The 21,399-nt window shown below is 50.2% G+C and overlaps 1 protein-coding gene across 2 annotated transcripts in view; it reads left to right on the top strand.

The window, feature by feature from the left end:
• The window catches only part of SUFU (SUFU negative regulator of hedgehog signaling), a 105,910-nt gene that overhangs the window by 68,190 nt on the left and 16,321 nt on the right, over nt 1-21,399 (top strand). The window contains exons 4-9 of one of the 2 annotated variants that reach the window (XM_008530957.2): nt 321-463; nt 1,378-1,463; nt 1,724-1,796; nt 4,702-4,855; nt 6,975-7,086; nt 20,970-21,104. In XM_008530957.2, coding sequence (XP_008529179.2) covers nt 321-463; nt 1,378-1,463; nt 1,724-1,796; nt 4,702-4,855; nt 6,975-7,086; nt 20,970-21,104 — 703 coding nt within the window. Of the gene's footprint in view, nt 1-320; nt 464-1,377; nt 1,464-1,723; nt 1,797-4,698; nt 4,856-6,974; nt 7,087-20,969; nt 21,105-21,399 lie in introns of both variants that reach the window. The other variant, XM_070557581.1, reaches the window with a different exon arrangement.

The raw sequence follows: 21,399 nt of genomic DNA, 5'->3' as shown, positions 1-21,399 counted from the left end.
CCTGCCCCCCGCAAATAATGGAAGGTGCTACAGAAGTGAAGGTGCCAGAAGTCTCTGGCCTTGCAAGCCAAGTGAGCATCCATGCTAGCAGCCTGTCCCTTTTTACTGGAGACTGGCAGAATTGACCATCAGGAACACATTTGTTTCTGGGGACATATCCACATTCTTTACTTCCATTCAAGTAAAGGCTTCCCCTCCTTCACAGGGGCTACCTTGGAAGGCTGGGGAGCCTCTCTGCCTGGGCTTCTCAGATCCCAGGTCGGGTTCCAGGCCTAGATGCAGGGCCTCAAACACTGGGGGTCCTCATGTCTCTCCCACAGAGAACACCTTCTGCAGCGGGGACCACGTGTCTTGGCACAGCCCTTTGGATAACAGTGAGTCAAGAATTCAGCACATGCTGCTGACAGAGGACCCACAGATGCAACCCGTGCAGACACCCTTTGGAGTAGTTACCTTCCTCCAGGTGAGGCACAGGTTGGACATGAGCTCGAGCCTTCCCTGTGGGAGAAGTCCTGGGAGATAGGAGGCTCGGGTGGGGGGAGTGAAGGGAACAGGAGATTTCCTTTGGTCTTCTTCCATTTTTCCTTCCTTCTAATGGTTTGTCAGGTAAATTCAGATGGTCTGATCTGACCTGCTGAGATGGGAGAAGAGGGGGCCATTCGAGTGGGAGACAATGGCTGTAGCTGAGGGGGATAACAGGGAGGATATTTCTGCGAACTAGTGAAGGCCCGGACAGCCACAGGCACAGGAGCTCCCCGCAGGAGGGCAACTTTGGGCTGGACTTGCCCTTACCCAGGAGGGGTGCACGTCTCCCCTGGCTGCACTTGGGCTTACTGTGGTCATGATGGGGTCTGTGCAGGTTCAGTCCTTTCCCTTGAGATTTACTCAAAGGCTCAGCCCCTGATAAGGAAGGGAGCTTCTCTGCAAGCTGCTGGGGCCCTTTGATCATTGTTCTGAGCTTGAAGGGTCTCAAAATCTCCTGTTTACATTCCCCATGGTTCTAGACTGGACAGGAACATCTCCTTGGACTTCCCCTGTTTCTAGACACAGGGGCTGGGCCCCCACCCTGAGTTGGCAGGGCCCTGATTTTCTCCTCTGCAGTCTAGAGCTAGACTGTGTCACCCAGGGACTCACCCCATCACAGCAGGGCAAGGGTCAGTCCTCAGTGCCTCAACTGTGGATCCATCCATCTCCTTGCTAGGCAGCTATTTGCTCCTAAGGGAACCATCCCGTTTTGGACACACCAGCCTTTGAGCATAGATCCTGCCTGTGGTCCTTCCACTTGAGTGATACTGAGAGAGCCTGGGTGGCTGATCTTCTGGATGGGTGGGAGGAATGGCCATTAATGCACAATGGCATCTTCTCCCTGGGTCTCAGATTGTTGGTGTCTGCACTGAGGAGCTCCATGCAGCTCAGCAGTGGAACGGGCAAGGCATCCTGGAGCTTCTGCGGACAGTACCCGTGTGAGTACACCCCTGCCCTACGAGCTCCCCAGGCCTGGGGGTGGGAGTCCCCCCTTCCGCTCACATGTGGGATCCCCCTTACACTGTTGTTCAGGCGCTGTTTTTCTCACATCAGAGCTTCCTGACAGCTCTCCCTGGTGGTCCCTGACCACTAACCACTCCCTTGTGTTCTGGGCCTGGGGCAGCAAATGGCAGGCTGTACGCTCAGCCCTCAGCCCCAGACCCTCAGTAACCATCCTGTCCCCTTTCCTTGTCCACAGCGCTGGCGGCCCCTGGCTGATAACTGACATGCGGAGGGGAGAGACCATATTTGAGATCGATCCACACCTGCAAGTATGTCTTGAGTGAGGAATACCTTTTTAGCACACTGTGCCTAGGCCTCTTCCACATAACACTGGCTTTCATCCTGGGAAAACGGAGGAGCTTATTCGTGAGTGAGTAGAAATATGGCATAATTTGGAACTTGTCCCCTGAATTCTGCAGAGTGCATAAGGGAGCAGAGATTTCAGGCCAGGAAAGCTTGTCTCAGACACATGTATTTTTGCATTTAAAAAGGATTAATTTTATTGTATGCAAATTGTACATCAATAAACCTGACTTAAAAAAATTAGATCACCAACAATGAAAGAAAAGCAGGATAGTGGATATTGCTTGCCCAGTATTCATCTTCCCACATTCCCCTTTGTGAAAGAACACAGACTTTCTTTCAGGGCGCCACCCCACTGCCGCCACTACCCTGTAACAGACAGCAGAATAGGTGATTCTGAGCCCGCAGCCAGGCTGCAGGGAGTAGCGCTGATTGGTCTAATGATCCCATCCCGCTTTAGATACACTTTTTCATCTTGGGCAGGCAGACACCGGGCTCCTCCCCTGGGTGGGTTGACATTCTTGATGTGTAAAAGGAAGTCTTTTTTACACACAGGCCTGCAGTTGCTCAGGTACTGTGAGCCGCCTATACAGGATTTCAGTGTCATCTTTGGTTTTTTAGAAGAAGCACTCTTTTTCCATGCAGGTGAATTTTGAAAGCCACATAGAGCCTAACTTTTTTTCTTGGAGCTGCTTCATGAAGCAGGAACAGCAGACAGCTAATAATGTGCCTGGCACATGTCTGCCTCCTTCTACCTTCCCCCTTCCAGTTGTAGGTCATTGCCATCTCTGAACCTCTTATGCCTCTGTAGAAATCTGGTAGGCTTGAGGCAGCTGCCAGGAGTTATATGTCCTTTAGGAGGAATGAGAAGTGGCTAGGGCGAGCTAGCGGGCGGACATGGAGCCAGCAGTCCTTGGGTTCTTGACTGCAGACCTGTGAGTTCTTGAGCAGAAACCCTACTCGTTCACAGATGATGCTCCTCTATTTTCCTAGTGCCTTTAACACTGAAGTTTTCAAATTGCTGCCAGGATCCTCTGTTACCTCTACTTTAACTTGGTTTCCTTGTAGCTTCTGCTTATGCAAGAACCAGGAATCATGAAGGCTATGTTTCCATAAGCTCTTGTTCTACAGCCACACTGGGATCCAGCATGGGGCCCTGTGGGCTGTGGTTCGGCCCCTGTTGTAAGTGCCAAGTACTAAGAAAGAACCTGATCGTTTGAGCTGGTGGGGTAAGCAGCATGCCGAGAACAGTTTTTCTCCCATATCGTCAGGCTTCCCTGAGACCAGCCAGCAGAACCCAGAGCACCAAGTGGTCTTTTAAAAGCAAGCAAGGGGACCTTGGTGAGAAAGTCAAACTTTCTTTCCTGGTGGCTCTGTGCATCAAGTGGGAACTCCTCCGTGCTCACTTGTGCCTTGCTGGGGCCTGCTTGCAGGGTGTTCATTTTAGAGCAGGCTCCTGTTCCTTTGCTCCCAGCTCTACCACTAGCCGGCTGTGTGCCTAAACAAATCCCTCAACTTCTCTGGGTCTTAACTGTTTCTTTTTCACTTATAAAGTAAGTGGGCTGAACTAGTTGAGCCAAGAGTGTCCTTAGCTCTTTGCGTAGATGAGGGGCCTCAGGGCAGCAGTGGAGAGGGAGAAGCTCAGACTCTATCCCCAGCAAACCAGGGCCCACATGCTCCTGCCTAGAGCACAGAGAGCTGCCCCCTGTCATCAGCCTCTCCCTGACTGTTCAGAACCCCCTGCTTTGCCCAGGCTGATGGTAGCACTAGAAAGGAAGGGAGTGTGATTGATGGGAAGGAGGCATCAGGACAAGGTCACCTGCTGATGGGTCTCAAGAAATAAGGACCTGGTGTAAGCTTAACCTGTGCTTCCCCAGGGAAGCTCCCTAGCCTAGCAGCAGGCCGGTTTGAACCTGTGGCACTGTGGGGAGAAAGTCAGGCAGACAGGGAAGTGTACACTCCTATTGAGGTGCTCACTGGGAGCTTTATTTGGCCCACATGGCTGTTTATGAGCAAGGTTGCAAGAGCCTTCCAGATGACCTTTCATCCAAAGCCCAACATCACAGAACTAAGTTTTACCAGAGGTCCCAGGGATGTTTGGGTACAACTGCTCCTTGAGGCCATTTGGAGAGTGTTTGGACTCAGCAGTGCCAAGGCCTGCATGAAGGCAGCGCCTCTGGTCAGGTCTTCAGATGGTCACTGCCCTCGAGGCCATTTCAGTTTAAGAAATGGAAAAGAAACTCCATCCAAAGTCCTTTGCCAAACAAGTTAGCTGTGCAGCTAGTGAAAGGCCTGCCCTTCTGCTCTCTGGTGGCCCTTCGCTGCATGACCACACCCTCTGCTGTTAGAAGAGGGAACTGCAGGTGTGTAGTCAGAAGTTGGGCTGAGTCCTGGCTTCTCCCGCCTGTGGCAGGCTTCCAACCTGGCCTCTGTAGCATTGACTGGGGGGTTCTACTGGATGATCAGTGAAGAGAGGAAGTACTGTGACTTTCCACAGAGAAGTAGTTCCCAGCTCTGCCACATCAGCTCCATGGGCCAGCTTAGGGGAGGTGGGAGGAGGGGGCTGAGTCAGGGCTCTGAAACAAGTGTGAAGGTCATTTTACTGGAAGGTTGATGCTGGAGGAGAAGCTTCCCTTGGGATTTTCCTTCTTCTCAGCTTCCCCTAATTCCTGGTTCCCTTGGAGGAGTCCAGGGGCAGCAGAGACCGCCATGCATTAGTAGCCAGGGAGAGTAAGATCAGAGATCCTGGTCTTCTAGCACCTGTCCCATGCGCAGCACTAACAAGGGCTCAGTAAATGCTGGAAAGGTGGCTGTGACCTTAGGCTACCAGTTCGCTGAAGGAACTCTGGCTCTTTGGTTCTTTCCAAGCAGGAGAGAGTTGACAAAGGCATCGAGATGGATGGGTCCAATCTGAGTGGTGTCAGTGCCAAGTGCGCCTGGGATGACCTGAGCCGGCCCCCTGAGGATGACGAGGACAGCCGGAGCATCTGCATTGGCACACAGCCCCGGCGGCTCTCTGGCAAAGGTAGGAGATGTCCCCCTTCCCTTTCCCTAGGCCTGGTTTTCGGGCTCTCTAGGATGGGTCACTAACAAAAAACAGCCCATTCAATAGTTTATTTCCTGGCAGGATTTAAACAGCAAGTGGAGTCTCCCAGTATTGGGTGAAACTAAGGGAGCTCTATTGAGCCATTTCTCCTTTGTTTCCTGTGTGTGTTTCAAATGCACCACCAGCAGTGACATTGTGTTTTAGATTTGCCCCTTGCAATCTGAGGCTGTGGAGGTGAGTGGAAGCCATAGAACAGTTGCAGGAAAAGGCCATAGTCCACCCAAGTGCAAGAGAACAAGCCCCAGCCGCCCACGGAATTGATGCAGGGCCTGAAAGCCATGCCAGACCCGAGGGTCACTCTGGCCTCAGGCCTTCCCAGGCCTTAGATGAGACAGGCTTGAGTGTGAGGGCAGTTTGCAAACCTCCCCACCCCACTGTCCTGCAGATACAGTGTAAGGGGCCATGGGCAGGGCACCCTTACCCTTTGCATTCTGGGTGGGGCCTCGGGGAAGGAGGATATGGCTCTCCTTTTGGAAGCTTACTATGCTTACCATGCTGGTCTTAGCCAAAGAAACTGTTGTGGTTTTTAACAAAGGGCATCACTAAGTCCAATAGAAACGCATCCATTTACAAATACATGTATTTACAGTTTCTTTTTTACTTCCTTTCTTTATTTCTCCACTTTTCTCATTTTTTGAAGAATAAGATACCTCCAGTCCTGAATAAAATACCTCACACGTGATAGCATTTATAAAGGTTTTTTCTTTCCATAAAGAGCAACTTAAACCCCTGCTGCAAACATCTGACTCTTCTTTCCTTCCCGCTTGTTCTAACGGTGTGCCAAGCCCATGGGGGTTGCGAGAGAAAGTATACAGTTAGTAGATTCATTTAGTTGCTTTTGACAGAAGAGGTAATTTAAGGAGGGATTCCTAGTTTTGTCCAAAATTTTAACTATTATTGGCTATTTTTTAAAAGTTATAAAAGTAGGGGCCGGCCCGGTGGCACAGTGGTTAAGTTCGCACATTCTGCTTCGGTGGCCCGGGGTTCACCAATTCGGATCCCGGGTGCAGACATGGCACTGCTTGGCATGCCATGCTGTGGTAAGCGTCCCACATATAAAGTAGAGGAAGATGGGCATGGATGTTAGCTCAGGGCCATTCTTCCTCAGCAGAAAGAGGAGGATTGGCAGCAGACATTAGCTCAGGGCTAATCTTCCTCAAAAAAAAGTAAAAAATTATAAAAGTAATCCATGTCACTATAACAAGTCAAACAGTTAGAAAAGTTAGTAATCCCCTCTATCGCTACTCTAAGCCTACCCATTGAGCAACCACCATTAGTTTGCTTTTTTGTGTGTGTTTGTAGTTTACAGAAGTAAATCTTAGACCAAAAACCTCAATATAGGGGACCAGACTAGTATTCTTCACCCCAAAGACCAGCAAAGCACCTTGCAAAGAAATAATCCCTCCAAGGGACTGCTCTCTCACCTCCTGGCCCTTGGCAGACCCATGGAGAGGCAGGGTTTCCTGGGATAGGACCAAGGTGAGGAGATGACCTCAGCATTCCTCTGACACAGCCCAAGGGGAAGAGTTGACAGGGCCAGATACCAGCTGATCACCTAGAACCGAGAAACTTGTGTAAAAGGTGCCTGCCCATTCCTGGCAGGACACTTGCAGCCCCTAATGGCGTCCATTTCAGCGGACAGATCTTTGGGTGGTCTGGGCAGTAGCAAAGGCCTTGTCGGTCGCCGTCTGGAGCTATGTTAAGGGTAAATCTAGGGGCTGTGATGCAGGAAGGGAAAGGACAGTGGAGAAGAGCCCGGTCTTGGAGGGTGCCCTTCTGAAGCCTGGAGGCCACGCTTTGTGTTACATAAGAATGGCACTCTTCAGATCAGAAATTGCTTGAGAGCACGGTGTCTCGTCTGCCCTGTGTCCTCACGCTGTGTTCACTCAGATCTCACGGCTGATGCCTCGAGTGGGCTCAGGACCAGCCTTCATGGGGTTCTTTCCCTAGCACATCTGCAGAGCCAGGTTCCAAGGGCAGTGTTGGGGGATGCTGGGAGCCCAGAGGGCCATCAGGCAACTTAGTGGTGTCGTTGCAGACACGGAGCAGATCCGGGAGACTCTGAGGAGAGGACTTGAGATCAACAGCAAACCCGTCCTTCCGCCAATCAACCCTCAGCGGCAAAACGGCCTCACCCACGACCGGGCCCCGTAAGTTCCCCGCCCACAGAGGGGTTAGTACAGCTTCCTGACAGCAGTGTCCTGGGGCTGGGACAAGGGGGCAGTTTTATTCTGAAGGGCTTGTCCCTGTGGCTTGCATGAGAGAAAACAAGGTCCATAGTCCTTGCTGGATGGGCCCAGGGTCTCTGGAGCACACAGATCTGTGGGTCAGAGGAAAGGGCCTCAGAGGGGACCCAGCAGACCAGGAATATAAACATCAGTAAATATTTACATGGGCTGTGTGAGCAGACGGGAGGCCAAGTTGGGGCAAAATCTGACTTGGGGCCTCCCAGCCTTGTGGGAGCCCATTGTGCTGAGCACAGTTCCCCTCCTTATCTCAGCCTCGGCCAGAGTTGCCCTTCCTTCCTTCCTGGAGCCTGGTCTCCGGCTGATAGCTGCAACCCCAGGGGCCTCCCTGTCTGGCCAGCTTCATATTGGACGCCTGCTGCTGAGGCCCTTCTTCCTGCCTCCCTTCCATGGGGGCCCAGGGAAGGGAAGGGAAGTCCTTTGCAGGCCTCTGCTGCCTGTCCGGGGGCCCCTCTAGCCCTTGGGAGAGACTGTGGCCACCCCAGAGGTCAGATCCGCTTCCTGCTGACCTCTCTTCCTCTGGTAGAGGACAAATGATGGGCAGGGCTGGATCTGGGCACCCCCTCTGCCCTTAGTCCCAGGGCAGCTCTAGGGAATAGCTGCTGGCAGGGGATGCCTGGGAGCTGGCAGCCCAGAGCAGGAACCTTGCCTGCCAGGGAGGAAGTTGCTGTGCCCTGGGCTAAAAGGGAGGGAGACCACTCCTTCAAGACCAGGGTGATCCATCGTTCTTCTAGGAAGTCTTTATTACATACTCCCTATGGGGCAAGCTCAGGGCCCGGAGAGCCATCTGGGGTGTAGGCTCTTTTGGGGATGCATGAGCTAAAACAATGGATTAATTAATTAATTGGCATGAGTCTGGCTGTAGGTCCAATTTGATGGAAATAGCTACTTCTTTGAATTCTAGCTCCACTTGCTCCTCCATGATCTTCAGAAGTGGTAGTGATTTAATGCACTCCAGAAAAGACAAGACAGCATGATCTGGAGAGTTAGGGAAGGCTTCTTGGAGGAGGAAGAACATGAGCTGGACCTTAAAGGCACCCTAGAATTTTAACAAGCAAGGGAAGGAGCTGACAGGGATGAAACAGGGGCAACCTGGCTGGTTAAAGTTGAGGCTGCAACCTGGGAGCAGATTGTGGAGTAGAGAGAGTTGTTCTGGCCGCCCAGGATGGTTCCCTAGAGAATCTGCCATCAGAAGCCATGAGAGTTGAGCTCTTTAGCAATAGCCTAGAGAAACCTCCACTGCCATCTTGAGCAGCTTCCAACTCAGCCAGTGGGTTTCTCTGCCCAGCTGCCTTAAAGTAGATGGCTTACGGCACATGATCTTGCCGTGGCAGCAGCAGATGGCCAGGCTGGGGCATCTGAGAACTCCACCTGTGAGTCTATGCCCTGTCCCAGGGCTACACTCCTTCCTGTGCCCTGAGCTTGGCTTCTCCCTCTGGGTCCCATTGGTACTGGTGGGAGGCTGGGAGGTGCTTGAGGACTTAAAGGCTCAAGCAGGTTGCCCTGTAACTTCTAGACAGTTTCAGTCCAGATGGTCCTCCCACCTCTGGAAGGTGCAGGTTTCTGGGCAGAAGAGCCAGGGCTCCTGCAGAGACACCCCACTTGCCCCTCTTGTATATCTGGGACAGGCCTGAGATATCACCCCCTGTCTTAGGCATACTTCCAGCTGATGCATCTCCCAGACATTGTAAGGGGGCACAAGGCTCTGGGTTCCTGGATGCCCACATACAGCCCAAATTCAGCCTACCCTCTGACTGGGCAGCAGGGCATCAGAGCTGGTCCGCTGGCTATATGTGGTCACAAGGCAGAAGCTGCAGCCTCTACCCTTTGGCCTGAGTTGGCTGAGCTACAGAGAGGTAGGTGGGAATACATCAGAGCTGCCAGCCCTCTGGGGTCATCTCCCTTCCCTGCAGGTCAAGGACCCAGTCAGGTCTCCAAGGTGCCAGAATCTGCAGTCTGTGGGGAATCAGAACATTTCCTCTGAAGTTCTCGGTGCTGGTCACCAATTGGTTGAGAAATGGCTCCTCCTCCTTTGCCAAGAACATTGTCCAACACACCCCTCAAGACTCCAGCTCCCTGTTATACCTCAAGATCGATGGTGATGGACTCAGTTCAGATTAGCAAGCACAATTGTAATATCTGTGCTGCCCACTCTGGGACCTGACCCCGTTTCAGATAAACTGCATGGATTGCCACTAAGAAAGCCGACCCAAAATGTGCTGGCATCAGTGTTTGCTCTCTCCCTATGAGGGAGCATCCAGCGTGGGCCTAATTGTGTCTTCGTGTCTGATTTTCCTTTAGTCAGGCTTTCTGGGCTGGGCGCTCTGAAGCGTGGGTCTTCATGGGTCTGAATGTGGTCTGAGGAGGCCTCAGAGATAGGCCAGAGGTTCAGAAGAGCGGGTGGAACCTGGACATTAGAGCTGGGCTCTGTCTACTTGGCAGAGTCAGGCACTTGATCTTTTCATACCTCAGTAGCAACTAACACTTAGATGGTGCTTAGCGTATGCCAGGAAATGTTCCAGGTGCTTTATTCTGTATTAATTTAATTCATCCTCATCGTCACTTTATGAAGTAGATAATCTTATTATCCCCCTTTTATAGATGAGGAAACTGAGGTACAGAGAGGCTAGTAAGTAACTTGGCCAAGGTTAGAAGAGGGTAGAGCTTAGGGCAGTCCATCAGCTATTAACACTGTGTGGTCTTCTCACTCCATTCTCAGAAACTCCATGAGAGACACATGAGACTGTGTGTCTCAAATAGTAAGAACCCTCTTTGATGGGCCTCATCTAACCAGTCAGAGCATGAATAGAGATCTCTCACATGACCCCGAGGACAAGGGTAGAGCCCCGTGTTAGAAGCTCACTGTGCGCATTTAACTCTAGGGAGGACCTGCTGTCAGCCTCGGTGCTTCCAAATCCCAGAGATAACAGGCTGTGTCATAATTGGCTCATTTATACCAGAATTACTTTTTGACACAAAGCCTTGTTTTCCTCATGTTCAGAAACAAAACCAACCCTGTCTCCAGCCCCTCCAACTCCTCAGGGCTAGGGGAGTTCTTTCTTTCTTTCTTGAGGCCTTACTTCCTGCTTCCCAGAAAGGCAGGCCCCTGTGGGTAACCTGCTCCTCTCCCATTCCCCCTTGCCGGCCCTCCTCCCACCGCCTTCCGGGAAGGAGAGTCCTTGGCCCTCTTTGGGGCTTCTTCCAGCGTTTCACAACCATTGCATTCCAGCCGTGAAATTTGTATCTGGCTTTTCCCAAGATGATCAGTTGAGAAAAGCCTCCTTCGGCTTGCTGGCGCCTCCCTTCCCACGGCCTGCCCGGGTGAGTTTGGGAAGCAATCCCTTTGTGCCACTGAGGGGAGCCTGGCTTACGGACTGCGGCTGCCAACTTTTGTAAGGGGGGCGGTTCACTGGGCGTCCTCTCTGTCTGAGGTTGCCTGGTTAGACATGGACTGTTCGACAGAGTCTGGCCTTTGCTCCCGCCTCTCCACAGTGACTTGGAGGACGTGCGTGGTCAGGTGCATCACATGGGGAGGTTCGCATGTCTGTAAACTGTTGCTCTGATGCTGGGAACCTGCATCAGTGCACCAGGACCTCCTCCTCCCTCTGCCAGTGACTCACTGACTGAGCTTGGGGGACCTTTGAGGAGCTCTCTGGGTCGCATACCCTCCCCAAGAAGAGCAGGGGTCATGCATGTGTGTACACATGTCTTGGTGGAAAAGGTTCCTGACTGTGGGAGAAGCACTTTGGAGTTGAGGCACCTTTAAAAAGCAAACTAACCATCATTGCTGAGCCAAGTTTCTCGGTATTCTGGAATTGCACCAGCAGCTTTTAAGACTTTTTTTTTTCTTTTTGCCTTAATTTTCTGGAGAATTAAGGTTTTGTAGCATCAATTCTCCTATTGTAACATTCTCAGCTGCACCCACCCCCCAATCCACACACAAGTACACACATGTATTTTTCTCCACTTTTATGAGTGTCTCTGTTCCCATCTTTTTGGCCTTTTGGTTGCAGTGACTTTACTGCCTCCCATCTTGAATAGTTTGTGACCTGGCCAGGGAGTCATCCTTTAGAGAAAATTGTGTTTTGTTTTGCTCAGCTTATGAGGTCCATGAACATTAATTAGAAGAAGAAAATATCTAGTTTGCATCCAGTGAATTGAGTGAAGGAAGGTGAGTTTCTGTCTGGGAAAACAGCTGGGCTGTTGCTATGGCCACTTGCCCACAGGATAGTCTTGGGTAACCCTGCTTTAAGGGGTCTGGCGCATCAGGGCAGCGGCCAGCCCGGAGCCTGCGTCTGTCACATTGGCTTCCCTCACCACGCCCACGCTGGGGAAGTAGGGTTGTTTTCACGGGAGAGAAACAGCCCTGCTTTCAGGGCCCCAGCCAGGCCCCGAAAGGCTGATGGGATGAAGGGCCCAGGCCTCTGTGATCCATGTATGTCTTGCTAAGTGCCTGCCTTTATGTGCCTTTCTCAGAAATACATGTTTTTGAAGGGGAGGAACAAGGGGCCCCACAGCAAGGCCAGCACGGGTGAATTTCTATTTAAACTCCCTTCTCTGCTCCACTTCCCCAAAGAGATGAAGCCGTGACCACTGTTAACACCCCAGCCTCAGAGTTCATGGCCAACATGTTGGATTCTCAGTCTAAACGGCATCCCCCTTCCTTGAGTTGCACAATCAGGAACATTTTTATCACCCATCAGTGTCACCCAACACTTCAGCAGTGAGTCACTTCTCCAGAGAAGGGAAAAGGAAGGCTCAAAGGTGAGAGCTGGAGAGAGGAAATGACTCAGTGTCTCAGAAATCGGAAAGCCAAGGGCCCTGGCCAGAACAGGCTCATTCAGGAAAGCAGGGGTCCTAACCTCCCACCCAAGTCGGAGCGCAGGTCTGGGGATGGAGGGCCCTGGTGCCCAGAGGAGTTAATAGTTGATTAAGGAATCCACTAACCTTAATGCAAGTTTTAGTCACCCTCTCTTCTTCGGCCACACTCTGACCCACTGTTCCAGTATCGCATTCCATCCTTGGGATGTTCATAATGAAAAGATTGCATTATATCGTTTGGTTGTTGCTGTTTACTGATAACCTTTGAGACCTTTTACCCCTCGTATCTTCCCCGTGAGAGAATTTGTCAAAGTGACCAGGTGGTACAGCCTTGTACTTAACAGTAGCTGTGGAGCCGAGCAAGTGAGGCACCCCCACCATGCCCACACCCTGTTCCAGTCCTGCCCTGAGGGGAGACCTGCAAGTGGTTCTTTCTCTGGAAAGTTCAGAGCTTTCGTCAGCAATCTGAAAGCAAAAGGAATAATCTCCCAGGCTAGAAGCAGAAGCCAGAGGTTGGGCTGGGCTCAGCAGGCCAAACCCACTTCACATCTGAATAGTTGCCAACCCTGATGCCCTGGTTCCTGCTCCCGGGCGTCCCCAAGGAGAAGGCCCCAAGTCATGTGGCCAGTGCAGACGTCACCACTGTCACAGGACTGGAATTGTGGCTAAAAGGAGTCTCGGTGGTTCGGCTCCTCTCCTTTCCATGCCTGCTGCCATTGATAGAATATGACCAGTACCCTTGGGCTAAAATGGAAAAATTAAGACTTTTAAATTTGAAGAGACCAAGGTGGAGAGGCAACCTGGGTAAGGTTCTGTTAGTCTCTAAAGCATGGGCAGGGTGAACAGGGGCATGCACAGCACTAGAAATCTGGGATCTGTCTTGACACTGGAAGGAGAAGTTGTTTTCAGATACTTAAAAAGTCACCTTATCCAGTGGGAAGCGTAAATATAGAATGTGTTATATAGTCAGTGGTAAAGAGAAGAAATAAATGGAAAAATGTAATCAATTCCTGAATTACCAAATGTGTGCCTGTGGTATTCCATAAACTGCCCCTCAGTGCTCCAGATACAGGAAGAGTCCTGGGCTGGACGGGTTCCTGAGGCCGAGCAGGCAGTTTTTATTGAGTATCACCATGTGCCAGGCCCTGTGTTGTGGGCTGCTGTTGTCCCCATTTTACAAATTAGAACGTGGAGGCTTAGGTAAGATTATGTAACTTAATCTAGGGTCAATATGCTGGAATAACTGTCCAGGCCAAGATTTGAACCTTGGGTTGTTTGACTCCAGATCTGGGCCTCTTCACCACTGGGTACTGCCTGTAAAAGAAGATAAACATGGAGGAAGTGCCTGCCAATTCACAGGAAAAAATAACTGGAAAGAGGGCCTTGGAAGTCTGCATACTAGTGCACAGGGTGAAGTTGGTATTTTAGTTTGCCTGGAAACCCAGAAGGGTGGCAGGTCAGAGGGGACCATTTGGCTGAGAGAGGCATACTAAAAAATAAAGTGAAATCTGCTAGAGGATATGCTCCATCAAAATGAGTGAGAAAGACAGGGGCTGGCCCCGTGGCCGAGTGGTTAAGTTCGCGCGATCCGCTGCAGGCAGCCCAGTGTTTCGTTGGTTCGAATCCTGGGCGCGGACATGGCACTGCTCGTCAGACCACGCTGAGGCAGCGTCCCACATACCACAGCTAGAAGAACCCACAACGAAATATACAGCTATGTACTGGGAGGCTTTGGGGAGAAAAAGGAAAAAATAAAATCTTTAAAAAAAAAAAAAAAAAAATGAGTGAGAAAGACATATGGGGTACAGGAAATGGGTTCCAACATGAGAAAGAAGCAAGAGGAATCATCAGGGTTAGAGGGACAAGTGATCCCATGAAGACAGCTGTGCAGCAAGAACAGAAGGCACCAATTCAGACTGGAGTAGTTTGGGAGGATCCTCTGAAGAAATGTCTTTAAGAAGATAAAATTGATAAATACTTGATGTATTTGAACCTCTTAGGAGAATCTGTATACCGTTGGTAGTTACTTTAGGATTGAGTTAGTGATAGACACATAGAAAACCAAGACAGTTACTAAATCGAATGAAATAGAAAGTTACACCAGAAAATAGAAAGTTACACCAGAAGGGAAAAGTAGTCCTGGTATACCACATGGCTCAGTTGTAAATAGCATTGGTATAGCCTAATAATGTAAACACTTAATACTGATCCAAACAAACTTGTGACACGGTTACCCTGGGAAGATGGGAAGGTGGTAGTGTGGGATGGAAGGGAGCTGAAAGCTCGTCTTCTGTAGTGGGAAGTGAGTAGGTAAAGCTGAAAAGGGAATACCAGGAAGTAGAAATAAAGTATATTAGAAATAGTGAGGAAAATACCAAGAGAATCAGCGAACAGAGATGAAAGTGGTTGTCTCTGAGGAGGAGGGAGTGGGAAGACTGCTGGCTACTGTAATGAGCCTTCTAGAACTATTTGACTCTTTAAACTTTAAAAAGGAAAAGTGAAAAAAAAAAAAGGTCAACCAAGTATATTGGAGGAGCTGTTACAGCTTACCCTGCCCAGTAAAAAGAAAGGATGACACATTTCCAGGTAAAAAGCACAAAACTGGCACCAAGGCAAGCCCTGGTCAATACAGAGGAACTTCAGCTTCCCGGCATCATGCTAAGGGCTGGAGATGAACAGTGTATGACTGTCCAGCAGGCCTCCTGAGCTTGTCTGTCTTGGGGTGAAGGAAATGATGAGGGGCGCTCGGCTGTGCACCATATTCTGACCAGCAAGGACGTTAATGGAGTAGGAGTGACACGGCCTTGGAAGAAAGCAGCTTGGTTACAGCAGAGTTCAAGAGGGAAAACTTTGAGCCCTGTCAGAGCAGTGCCTGGCCAGTGGTCCCCAGAGGGGAGGGTCCCCACACAGCCTTTTAGGGGGTTTTGTTGGATAGTAAGTGAAAAGAGGTTCGTTTGGCTAAGATTGGAAGATACTGGCTTACACAAAATGAAACTGGTTTGTTTGCTCTCTGAGTCCTCCTGAGTCTTCAAAATGCCAACATTTTGTGAATCTCAAATCTGAGATATGCATATTATTGCATCCAGCCCTTTCCACATCTGCTTTTCTAGAAGCTTCTTTTAAATGAAAATTCCATCAAATACCCTTTGAGAAGCCCTGCCCTGGCTTCTAGGAAGCAGTTCTTTTAAAGAGTTCAGGGAAAAAATAGATGTCCTCATGGCCTCGAAACCCCAGAAGGAAGGACCACTCAAAGGGATGGGAGGTTCCTGAAAAGAAATATTGTGGTTATGTTTTAGCTAGCATCAGGAAGATCTGGGGGTTTTGTCTCAGCTCTTTATTTGCTCATTGTGTGACTTTGGGCTAGTTATTTAAGTCCCTTAGTTTCAGTTTCTTCATCTGTAAAATGGGAAAAATAATATCTATTTATAGCATCGTCATGGAAATGAAAGGAAGCAAATTATATAAAGGGTTTAGCATAGGACCTGACAGCATAATCTGCACTCAATAAAACGTACCTCTTAATATTATTATTGTGAATAGTCTCCTGAAAATTAAAAGGAGGTATAATACCTCCAGGGACCAGTATAGATATATAGAGAATCCTTTATATAACTCAGATTTTTTTTGAAGAATTTGAACAAAAGCTGGAAGGAGAAGTATATTGTACCAACACAGACTTTGAGGAACAGGATCAAGACAAGTTGAAACTCAAGAAGAACTTAGTCTTGCAAAAAAGTGCTATGACCAGCAAAAAGGACTTTATTTTTTATACTTCTGTTTGCGACAAGAAGAAGAAAACCTAGGCCTAATTGTTTGGACAGAGTAACGTTAATCAGTGGCGGAGAGAAAGTGAAATTTACTCGACTTCTGTTATGCTTCCATCTCAAAAAGAATGGTTATCAGACTAGGAAGGGTCACATAGGCATTGATAAGAGGATTGAGGCCATGATTTCACATCTCCTGGGGCACATGTATTGTTCCCCAGAATACCAGGCAAATCGGCAGATGAGATTCATGAAGCTGGTGTCAGTAATCTTTGAGAGATGGGGGAGAGGTGTTGCCAGACTGAAAACACTCAAAAGTTTCAAGATGCAAAAAGCATCTTGGGGGGCTGGCCCCATGGCCGAATGGTTCAAGTTCCACAAGCTCTGCTTCAGTGGCCCGGGTTTGTGGGTTTGGATGCCGGGTGCAGACCTACTCCACTCGTCAGCCATGCTGTGGAGGCCTCCCACATACGAAAAATAGAGGAGGATTGGCAAAGATGTTAGCTCAGGGCTAATCTTCCTCACACACGCAAAAAACAACACAAAAAACTTACACTCTCAGGCCTGGCCCGGTGGCACAGCGGTTAAGTTTGCACGTTCCCCTTCAGCGGCCTGGGGTTCGCCGGTTCAAATCCCGGCTGTAGACATGGCACTGCTTGGCATGCCATGCTGTGATAGGTGTCCCACATATAAAGTAGAGGAAGATGGGCATGGATGTTAGCTCAGGGTCAGTCTTCCTCAGCAAAAAGAGGAGGATTGGCAGCAGATGTTAGCTCAGGGCTAATCTTCCTCAAAAAAAAAACAAAACAACTTTGTATACTAGTGAGCCTTGTGTCAACTCTCAGGAAAAATTCTGGACTAGATTATTCAGCAAGTAGGCTGTGAACACTCTACGGGAAAACCATGAGCCCTGAGAGTCAGCACAGATTCACAGTCAGGCCTGCCAGACCATCCTCACTGCCTTTTAAGAAACAGTTACCTATTTTTACCTGGTAGACAAAGGAAGTGCTGTAGACCTTACATAGGTGGGGTTTAGCAACACATTTGGAGAATGTTTTCTGAGATCATTGTTGGCAAGACAGAGAAATGTCCACAGAGCACCCAGGAGGGTGAGGGGCTTGGTGATGGGATGGTTGGGTTGATTTATAATTGGTTGGATGAGCATACCCAAAGAGTAATGATGTCAGTCTGTCAGCCTGTCTGCCTGGCCCTGTCCCCTTCACTGTTTAATCAAAGCCTGGGATGAGAGCATCAGTGGCGGGTTTATCAGTTTGTCAGTGATGTGAAGTCAGGAGGGAATGCCGACATGATGGATGCCAGAGTCAAGTTTCAGAAATATCCAGGCTGCTTGAAACACTAGCCAGATAATGCAGAGTTCTACTCTTAGCTCCAAATTATCCATGGTACAGGCAAGATGGAAGAGAAGAGGTCTCAGCTCAGCCCATGAGAGAAAGCCTGAAGGAAATTTTGTTGACAGAGGGAGTGCGGTATGAGTTGCTAGTGTGATGAGGTTACAAAGAATAGACAATTTTATGACAGTTCTAATAGAAATGAAGTATCCCAAACAGGAAAGTTCATAGTCCTTCTGTGATCTGCCCTGGTTAGACCACATACTGTATTTATTTCCGCACACGACACTTTATGACACTCTGGCTTTGACAAGCTAGAGTGAATCTAAGGGAGACTGACTTGAATGGATGGAAGACTGCAGAACCTTGTCTTAAGAATATAGTTGAAAGTTGGGGCCACAAATACTGGAGAAGAGAAACTTGACGGGCAGTGAGAGCAGCCTCAGGGACTTGAAAGGCTGTCTTGGAGGATGAATTAAATGACTTCTGGGCGACTTGAGGACCAGTAGAGGAGAATTGCAGGAAGGCTGATTGTGCTCCGTAGAAGGAAGACAGCCCTGCCAGTGCCTCTCTCAGGAGAACAAAGGCCTCAAGGGTTTTTGTTGGCTTGTAGTCAGGCCTTCCCAGAGCACCAGCAGTGGACCAGGGCCCACAATGTCTGCTCAGGGAGTCAGGAGCCCTTTCAAGCGCCTTCTCAGAAGTCCCCTCTCCCAAGCTCAGGGGCAGGGACCTTTGCTCGGAAGGGGAACTGACTTGGCCAGAGGCAGTTGGACTCTGGGCCCAGGGTAAAAGCAAATAAGTCTCTGTTAAGCTATCAATATTCTTGCAGGAGAATCAGATAGACTTCTAGAGGCAGCCAGCTGACATCCTGTTAATGCATTCCAGATATATTTTGCGTACCTACTACATCCCAGGCACTGTTGCGTGCTTCACGTGAGTCATCTCATTTAATCCTTATAACGAAAGGGTATTGTTATTTATTCCCATCAACAGGATAGTGAAGCTTAGAGAGAAGCTAAGTCATTTGCCCAAGGTCATAGGGACTCAAACTCAGAACATATGCTGTTAGCCATTCTGCCTCCTGGAGCAATAGCTCATCCTTCATCCCCTGGTCCCGTACCCCTAACAGTCCCTAGTGGGTGCGGGCCGTGCCTCCCTGGGAGCCCTTCTCCCTTCCAAACCCCCAAAGCTCTACTTTCCCCTCCACTGGGAACTCAGGGAGAAAACAGCCCGGCTGAAAAATTAGGCCACTCTGGCGAGCACACTACTTACTTTTTTATGACTAAGATTAAGCTGACAACCATGCAAAACATTGGAAACCTGTGTCGGCTGCAGATTTAATACCTCACCCAGCCCACACAAATAATTCATGCTTCTGCATCGATGTCCAGAAAAAACAAATCAGCAAAAAGCTGGGCTCCTGGTGTGTGTGGAGCAGCCGCGTTTCCATTGAAGCAGCGTGCCGGAAATACCCAGGCTCCAGGACTGCAGATCTAGCATTTTGCAATTTTTTTTCTCTTAAAAGATTAAAGTACGTTTTCAAATGATTGAAGGTTGGTGGGAGGTGTAAATGTGGGCACTTGTCACATTAATTCTTCAGATGATTAAGTTCTTTTCCATTTCTTTAAAGCTGTTTGCAGTGGGGTTTATGTCCCCGTTCCGGGTGAGTGTGCTGTAGCAGTTACCAAGGTGACTTTAGCTGACTTTCAACAATTTATTTTTCCCTCCAGCTTGAGACGTCTCTAGCCCTGTGTGCTGTTGATTCCTGCCCCCCTGCCTCCATCCCCACCCCCAGTTGCTATTCATCAGCATTTTCACTTGTGCCAGAGAGGCGGGGATCCTCCAGCAGGCCCTGCAGGCTCGGGGCCCCGCCTGGCAGCCAGGCCTCCGCTCCTTCCGGGAGCGGAAACGTGGTGGGCTGTCTCCATGTGGGACCCTCGACAGAAGTGATTGTAAGAGTCACACACTGGCTCTTCCACTGAAACTCACTCTGTGACCTTAGGCTTGTCACCTCGCCTCTCTGAGCCTCAGTTTCCTCATCTGGAAAAGAAGGGGTTAACCACAGAATCTGCCTGGGGTGCTTGCTGTGAGGACTCAGCAGCGAGTGAATCTGTGGACTTCTTACTGGAGAGCAGAGTAAGGGCCCACCACAGGAGGGTTCTGCTCCTGTCTGGGCCCAGGACACCCGCCGAGAGCTAGTGCTTGGTGTTGTCCTCCTCCTCGCAAGAAAGACGTAGCAGCCGAAGTGTAAGGGAAAGAGAGCTGGTTAGAGGTCCTAGGCTTCCACACTGGCCTGTCACAAACCAGCTCTGTGGCCTTGGACGCATTACCGGCTCTCTTCTGTAAAGGAAAGAGGTAGATTAAACAGTCTCAGAGTTTCCTTCCAGTCCTGAAATTCCGTGACCTTCTTGGCCATAGCATTTGTCTCCTTCACAGATCTTGTGAAAGGGTTTGTCAAAGGAAAAGGTAGGGCAAAGGGCGGTTTCAGAATTGGCTTTGGGAAGCCAGAGGAAGAGACTGCTTCGTGAAAGAGCAGCTGGACCCACCCAGCTGGTAGGAATGGTCCCCATTACCTCAAGGGCTTTTATAAACCACTGCCTCGGCAGGGCCCTGTGCTGTCTGATGTCACCCACCATCCTTTTGTCTGCTGACCTCATACCCTCCCTCTGGGGAGGGGCTCTGCTTGTCAGGGTGCCTCATTGGCCGCAGGCCCTAGCGCTCAGCCCCCTAGTGTGTGAGGAGGTTGGACCCCCACTGGCTGTCCGATTCTTATGCCCAGACACCCTGGGTAGCTCCTCCTGCTTGAATGGTAAATAACTAGAGCTCTTCACCTAGTATTTTGATGGACACCTGGGGAATTGTTCTGAGATTCACAGCCCAGACCAGGATCCGGCCTTTTGAATGGGATCAGTGGGTAACCCTCATTTCCGGCTGAGGCAGATTTAAAAGTTTGTCAGTGGGGGCAGCTGAATTTGAAAGGTCAAACCTTAGATTGCAAAGGGACCCTGAGGCCCAGCTGTGGAACAAGCTGTTGGTGGGAAGCAGGACAGAAGGAAATGTGAGATAGCAGTGACAGTTCACTGTGGCCGAGGCCACAGTCTGGAGGAATCTGGCACAGGGCTCCTGGGACCTTGAAGCCCAGTAGGGTGGTGGCCCGGTTCCGCTGCCCAGCCAAGCCCACTGGTCTGAATCCTGAGAGCCTGGCTTCCACCCCCTCAATGAGGATTGTGTCACTTCCTGGTTAGATGAAGGATATGTGTGTCACTGCAGCTCCTGGCCGTCAGTAGGAGTGTGCGTGCTCAGAGCCTGCTCTGATGTCACAGCCTTTTCAGGGTCAGCTGGAAGGAAGCTCTTGGAGCCGCATCTCCTGGTATACTCTAGCACCCTAGCCTTAGAGACCTTGGGGTCTGAGGCTCCAAGGCAGGGGGAGAAGGGCTTCCAGAAGCTCCTACTGCTATCATAGGGAAGAACAAGCCTCTGTGACATAAACTTTTATTAGTGTGTTGACCAAAGATGAGGCTTTAGAACCAGACGTACCTGCGACCAAACCCCAACTCCACACTCCCTGCCTGTACGATCTGGGCAAGTGCTTAACCTCCCTGGTCCCCAGTTTCTTATCCGTAAAAGGGATATAAGAATAGTGCCCACCTCGTGGCAGTGTTTGAGTAGTCAGTCAGTGAGGAGTGCTTTGCACAGTGGCTGGCACTTGGCAAGCACAGAGTGAATGGTGGCTGTTGTTACCATCGGTCACTGTCATTGTCATCATTCAGGAGCCCAGCCTGAGAAACTCTTGTCTTGCTCCTCCCTGTGGTTTTTACCTTGTGCTGAACCTGTTCCTCTGCTTCCTTCACAGGAGCCGCAAAGACAGCCTGGAGAGTGACAGCTCCACGGCCATTATTCCCCATGAGCTGATCCGCACCCGGCAACTCGAGAGCGTGCACCTGAAATTCAACCAAGAGTCAGGAGCCCTCATTCCTCTCTGCCTAAGGTGAGCACCACATCACACAACTTGCCCCTAGGAGCCCCCAGGCCTATGCTTGCCGTCTCCCCCAGACGTAGGTGGAGTCTGGGGCCCAGGGAGGGAGGGGAGCTAGTCAGGCAGCTCCATCTTGGCCTGTGGGGGAGCTTGAGGTCTCTGAACCAGCCAGTACCCCCACTGTGCTGAAGAACTCTCCTTTGTCCAGAGAAGTGTCCCTCAGCCCTGCTTCCTGAGGAAGGTTCAGTGACCTAGGAGTCTTGGATGGCCCTGGCATCCCGTGAGCCCAGAGTCAGGGGTGGCAGGG

This window comes from Equus przewalskii, chromosome 1 (assembly GCF_037783145.1).
Source record: "Equus przewalskii isolate Varuska chromosome 1, EquPr2, whole genome shotgun sequence".
Lineage (NCBI taxonomy): Eukaryota > Metazoa > Chordata > Mammalia > Perissodactyla > Equidae > Equus > Equus przewalskii.
The sequence above is the reverse complement of the archived record's forward strand: the minus strand, read 5'-3'. Positions and strand labels throughout refer to the sequence as shown.